General features: G+C 37.3%; 1 protein-coding gene across 1 annotated transcript; it reads right to left on the minus strand.

Annotated features, from left to right (window-relative positions):
- Nucleotides 1–4,805: 4,805 nt before the first annotated feature.
- Nucleotides 4,806–6,879, minus strand: LOC116680977 (uncharacterized). Its single transcript, XM_032509556.1, has 5 exons — nucleotides 6,777–6,879; nucleotides 6,334–6,608; nucleotides 5,688–5,878; nucleotides 5,380–5,515; nucleotides 4,806–4,959 (listed from the first exon to the last, which is right to left on the minus strand). The coding sequence occupies exons 1-5, from the start codon at nucleotides 6,864–6,866 to the stop codon at nucleotides 4,806–4,808; spliced, it is 846 nt and encodes a 281-aa protein (XP_032365447.1). The 5' UTR covers nucleotides 6,867–6,879.
- Nucleotides 6,880–7,227: the final 348 nt, after the last annotated feature.

Here is a 7,227-nt window from a genome sequence, read left to right on the forward strand (position 1 = left end):
CACCCTAAAAGAGGAAGACAATCACATTATATACATATACTGTGGACAGTATATTTTTTCTTATACAAACTAAATATTGACAATTAAACAAACACTAAAACAACACACATAAATTCCACAAGTTTGAAGATATAAAATGTTACGGCTGAGGCTGTAACATACCTGTCGTCTTGCTTCATGGTAAGGCTGATGTATAGTTCTGAGCACTGATCCAATTCGTGTCTCAGCAGCATTCATTCCTTTTATGGCAAGATACCCCTTTAACATCCTTCTTCCATATGTGGGTCCCGTCTAGAAAATAACAAATTAACATGATTTTAATATTCCACAATCATATTAGCTGATATGTTTATCATTAAAATAGGTATGCAATATGCATGTGGGTGTTCTTGTGATGGGATTTATAAGTGCTGTTTATGTGTATGCAAGTAGGCCTACTCTTTTTTCAATCACTCTCTCCATCCATTTCTCTCACTCACTCACACACACACACACACACACACACACTCACACACACAAACACGCACACACATACGCACGCACGCGCGCGCTAACACACACGCACACACACACACACACAAATCAGTAGCAAAAGGAAAATATAGCAGGTTCATACCTCGGTTATAGCTTTTGCCACCTCCAACTCCAAATGTTCGTCTGGGAGTCCCATCAAGCTTGAGCCATTTTCAGCGCAAAATCTCCTCACATTTCTTGCAGAAAATCCTCTTGCGTCCCCACTCTCCTGTTGTATGCGTGCAGAGATTTCTGCAGATGACAGGCCTTGTTTCGCCATGTCTAAAATTACATCAGCGTATGGATCCAAAGCCATTTTAGCGTGGGCTAAAAGCAACGCTGGTAACGTTACACCAGCAATTAGACTGTTTTCGCGCGAATGTTCTTGCCGTATGAAAACATCCGGTCTGAGAATATGAAAAAACAGGCCTTTTTTTGTTTCTGTTTTCAAGTGAATATGTGTTTTGTTGTAGGAAATAGAAAATTAAAATCAAACATATTTTTTTAATTTCGCTCATCCGTTTTTGACCATGAAAAGGAAAAATGCTTTATATTTCAATTTTCAATTTTGTTTTTTAAAACAAAAATCAAATAACCAATCGTTTTTTGTTTTTTAATACCTGTTCATGAAATGAAAATCGAATGACCAAAACATACACTCACCGAAAACAATCCGTGTATCATTCGTTCTTTTCATATTCAATTGAGGTTCCAAAATCGGATAATGAAAACATGGTTCGTTATTTCGTTATTCGTATATGAATCTGATACAAAAAAACGAATAACGGGTTATTTCGATTTTTTTGCCCAGATCAAAAATAGGAAATTAAATAACGGGCCCGGACCCGATTTTGATATTTAATTTGTTCGAGTTGTGTGAACCGGAAGTTATTATTGTCTTCTTCGTGTGTTGCCCTCGGAAGTTTGCCGCAATTTGAAAAACTGTTAAAAGAAGCCTGGAAAACCTTAGTGATTGTAAGTTAATGACTCAGTATTTCTTTAGTAATTTCGTATCGACACCATGGCCGCACTGGAGCCATATGCTGATTTAATTAAAGACTTATTTGAAACTGGCAAGACACACGTAGAGATTTCCACAAAGCTGCAGCAGATGGGTATCCAGCGATGTTCTGAAATGAGTGTGAGAAGATTCTGTGTTCAGCACAACCTTAAGCGAAAAAGACATGTATCGGAAACAGAACTGGAGAGGGCTGTGGTTGGATCAATATATGAAGTAAGTTTTTTCATATTTAGGTTTTCACATTATATATCCTGCCCGTCTTTCAAATGTTGTAGCGAACTGTATTTTTCTTAACAGACAGGCCCATCATATGGCCGCAAGTTCATGACTGGCTATCTGTCTTCAATGGGAGTGCACGCCGGAGAATGTCGAGTTGGCAAAATCCTCAGAGAAATTCATCAGCCATACCACGAATTCCGACGCCAGGTAAGTTATATGCTAAGAATGAAGTAGGCCTACAGTACATGATGTTGCATACATATACTGCAAGAATTTCTTTGATGTAGAAATGGTACATGAATATTCTGCGCTCAAAATATGAAAAATGTCTTCAGGGTGCTCGTAATCTAAATCCCATCCCGTATCATGCGGAATATATGGGCCATAAATTTCACCTGGACCAAAACGAGAAGCTTGTGATGTTTGGAGCGACACACGTAGTGGCAGTTGATGGCTACAGCAGCAAAATTGTTGCCAATGCCACCATGCCAGTAAAAAACAACCTTGTCATATATGAGGAAGTTTACAGGTGAATACATTCAGAACCAATGTTTTTGTCATATTTTCTGTGCAATGTATATTCTCTCTTCATTGAATGTAATGATCAGTTAAGTTCAGTGCAGCCCATTGCACATGTACACATTGTTTTATCCCAGATCTGCAGTGGTTAACCATGGGATGTGGGACCAACTCAGAGTCGACCATGGCAGGGAGTTTTACATGTGCTTGTACATGCAAGAGATGCTGTCAAGACATAGACACAACCCTAGCAGGGTTGACCGAAACCCCCACCATACCTTCAAACAACATCTACAAGGGTGAGGTTTTTGTACATCATTGTACATATGGACAAACAGTACAACTAATATAGTCAAACACATTTATTTTTTTAGCAAATAAGGAGTGAAAGCATTTAAAATGGGAATTCATTTCCCAAACTAATCTATAATCTATTACATTTTCATTCCATCTGAAATCGTGTTTTGTGTTTAACAGAATCTTCGAGTGGAAAGGATTTGGCCTGAAGTGAACAATCGCGTTAACTACCCATTGAAACAGGCCCTGGTACATCTGCTGGACCAAGAAGTCCTCAACATGGAGGACAATATGACTAAATTCTGCATTTCAAACCTGACATGTCAATTAAGCCAAATTGGACTAGGCAGAGTGGTGCAATCGTGGAATGCACACAGGATCCCAAGTATGCTAAACGGAATACGTACAACACTTTGAAGCAATTATTTTCACACTCCAAGCACATACAGCATAAATGGCATGGCTTTATTTGTTTCCTTGTTTTAGGACGTGGGATACCAATGAACTTGCAGCAGGTGGCTGTCCTGCTAAAATCTCTGGAGAGCTGCTGCCCAATGCCTCTGTTGTGGCAAACATGTATGAGCAGGAGTTTGGATCCTCGCTGACTTGGGTGTCAGTTTTGGAACTGACCCATTTTCATCTGAGGAGGATAGATGTCATGCAGAACAAGACTTTGCAGAAAACTACCCAGACATCTCTCTTCTTTTTAATCATGTGGTAACAATGACTATACACCTTTCCAAGATGCCTTGTTGTACCTCATAAATATTACCCAAAGATATGCCTGAAAAAAGTAACTGAATTGCAATGTTAGGGCTGGGCAATATGAAGAAAATCAGATATCGCAATATTCTTGTACTAATACCTCAATGACAATGTGGCGATATTATAGGGTTGACAATGGGTGCTTTGTCAAAATATCTTTACAATAAGATTTAAGATAAATAATCTTCAGTAATGTAGATATGACTAAGTGGGTAAAGGCAAAAAATGATAACCCTAACCATTAAAAAAAAAAAAACCCTAGGCATACAGATTTAATTAAAAATCGTATTTAGCTGCCACTGTACCCACAACTTGCCAGTTGAATAATTTGACAATAAACCTTTGCTTTAAACTCTGTTGTATTGAACTTTTTTGGTTGAAATAATATATTGCATTCAATGACAAAGTATTGCATCAGTATTGCCAAAAGGACAGACTTTTTATGCTTAATTTAAACTATGGTAACTTAAATTCTGAAAAATATAAAACAAAAGTGCAAATTTGAGATTGTAACTTAGCTTTCACATCATTGAAACATGGGTATGAAAACTAAAATAACCTTGTAAAAGTACATGCATGAAAGTGCTTTAACTGTAGACTCAACATGTCTACAACATTCAAGGAGAAAAAGAACACAAGTGACAAAACTACACTATTGTGAATAGCCTAATTAATGTACAATATTTCAAGAGTCTCCAAATGCAAACAATTTAGGAAAATATACAACATGAAATAGTACAAATCTGTGATTCTACCTTAGCTTTCACACTATTGAAATATGAGCAAAAAAGGTTTTAGCTGTAGAAAAAAAAGGTTAAGCTGTAGAATTGACATGTTACACAACTGAATTGAAATTGAACACAAAGAACAGTTCAATTATGCATGATTGCACAGTATTACTCCCACAGTATGCTTCCCAATGCATCCAATGCATCAGAAAGTCCACTTAGTTTTTGAATGTTGTCACCAAAATCATCAGCTCGACATTTTGGGCAAAAGGTAGAATTATTCTGCCACTCTTCAATGCAGCTCCTACAACCAACAAGGCTTTGGCAGCACAATGAAACCATGGGCTCAACCACTGGACCTGCCAATTTAAATCAGAAAACAGTTGTAAAAACTACAGTATTTGATTGAAATGAATTGCTATATTTGGTCTATGTTCATCATGGAAAGAGTTAATTAGTTGTACTTATATATGTGTATATAGACTAAACTTTGTCTATGGTATCATCTATTTATTTACTGTATCCACATTTGTGGTTGTAGAACACCTGACCTGGGATTTTCCATATTTATCTAATTATCAATGTCATTTGTTGCTAAATAAGACAATGCAAAGTGTATGTTTTTTTAACAACTTCTGAATTATGGGTAATACAGTTTTTTAAAGAAAACAATATAAATATAAGTAAAATGTACTTTTGCAGACAATACAGGCAAAGGCATCTCTAACAGCTGATGCTTGGCCTCAGTCAGGGACAGTTTTGTTCTGCGGTGGAATTGCAAACTCCACCAGCTCCTTCATTGTAGTGGACACTTCTTGCAGTCCCTGGGCTGCCAGGACCACCTCTTCAATTCTGTCAAAAACGCCATCGAGGCCTGTATCTTCTCGTCGACTGCAACTAAAGCAGAATATACAAAAAGCAAATTAAATATCCAATAAATGCAACCATTTTAACCCTGTCAATAGCTACTATGGTCATTGTAGACCTTGTGTTTAATAGCCAGATGGTTTTATGCCCAATATTACCTGCTGTTACTTCCATTAATCTGGGATTCTAATTTGTTATTCAGAATTATCTTTGATTAACACATTAAACAAAATCCAAATACATCAATAATATCGACCCTAAATCTCATGCAGTCCTAGAAACTTGACAGAAGAATTGCAACATCTACACCAAAATCAGTCAAGTAAATTGTTGTGTATGAGATTCTCTATAAAGTCTTTCCCTGGAACAATTTGTGACTATTTGTAATGAGGCCTAAATTGGCAAAAAATCTTACAGTTACTCCTCACCTATGAATTTACGAGAACATACAAATATGCAACCATAATAATGTGCATTTTCCAAATCAAGTAACTCAGTCTCCTCTTTTTACTAGCTTGTAACTGCAAGAAGTGTTCTTCCTGCACAGCAAATACTTTCCTTGCATTTTGCTTCCAAAATGATGATCCTGTATAGAAAAAAGTATAGTCCATTAATTGTGCAAATGGAATGACATGTCTCAGCAGATGGGCAATAACTCCTACTACAAATAAGTTTATTTGAGGCAAAAAAGCATGCTGGATTTATATGTACTATTTCAAATTTCTTTTATATGAACAATACAAAGTCTTCAGCTATACCTCTGGTTCCTTCCGAGTCCAAGATTTTGTTTCCCTGGCCGTCAGTGAGGATGCGTGAATCCTCTTGTTCAAGGGCGTCATTGACTTTGTTTTGGATGCACATAACAGAAGCCTCAAATTCCGAGAAACGCACAGTCAGTGTTGTGCTAGTCTCCAACTTGCCATCAACAAGCTCAGCGATGAAGATGGTCCTGTATATTGATAATAGAACACAATTATTTTACTCATTGTTTAGGCCATATTCATAATACAGACAAGTATATCAAATGCATCCAAGTGAATTATGCAAATATAGTACAGTGACTTGATAACATAATGTAAACATTCCATTGAAAGCTCATTCTTCTGCAGATATGTAGCTCAGTGTAAATTCTTTCAGGAAGACCTAACTTTTAATCGGTGCACTCCTAAATCTTAGTGTACTTTGGGGAGTCTTATTGACAAAGACTTTGTACATTTTATTGAGCTGTACAATAAATCTTATCTGCAAAATGTCTCAAATATGCTAAAGTCACACTTGTGAAATAAATGTTATAAGTCTGCACGTAGTTTTAGCTAGCATAACAAGCAGAGCATTGCCTCGGACACAACTGTAATCGTATAACATACTCTTAATATTGGTGTGTTGCTAAGTTTTATTTGTCACCTTTGGAATGTTTTTGTCAGAGTAGCTCGTGGATTTGCTGAAGCCCGTGCAGCAGAACCTGTGGCAGCGCTGGGTGGGCGGTGGAAAGAAAAGCGGGTAGGGTTGTGTGTTACTGGCACACTGCTGACGCCGGGAGCTGAGTCCTCCACGCTGCTCCCGCCGTGCACCTCGTAATGCCCCCTTACTGTAAGGTCTAAAGTGCTAAAATGGCCATCAGGCCCAGGAAATAGAGCTATATTACTGTCATCAGTAATATAGAGACTGGGGCCATGTACCTTTGCAAATGTAAACAATGAAGGAAGGGTTTCAGTACAACGTTAGTAGGGCATAGCTTAAGCTAACGTTTGTCATAAATTAAAATGTCACGTTAGCTAACAGTTAACGTTACGTCAGTGGGATTTTACAGAATAAATACAACTTATTAGATGCAAACAATAAGTTACCTGGAAGATCCTGGCGATTTTTTCTGTAGTCATGTCGTTTTCCTTGACAGTCACCCGTTTACTTCCTCTGAACAAGATGAAACTCTCCATGATGGTTTTGAAGGCTAACCATAGACCGTTAACGGACTATGAGGCTAACGTTTGGTTAACCTGAAGAAATGAATCAAGCTAACGAGACAATAATAACTTCCGGTTCACACAACTCGAACAAATTAAATATAAAAATCAAAATCGGGTCCGGGCCCGTTATTTAATTTCCTATTTTTGATCTGGGCAAAAAATCGAAATAACCCGTTATTCGTTTTTTGTTTCAGATTCATATACGAATAACGAAATAACAAACCATGTTTTCATTTTCCGATTTTGGAACCTCAATTGAATATGAAAAGAACGAATGATACACGGATTCTGGCTGTTTTTTGTTTTTGTTTTTTTCATTTCAAAACGAAAA

Source organism: Etheostoma spectabile, unplaced genomic scaffold, assembly GCF_008692095.1.
Source record: "Etheostoma spectabile isolate EspeVRDwgs_2016 unplaced genomic scaffold, UIUC_Espe_1.0 scaffold00018528, whole genome shotgun sequence".
Lineage (NCBI taxonomy): Eukaryota > Metazoa > Chordata > Actinopteri > Perciformes > Percidae > Etheostoma > Etheostoma spectabile.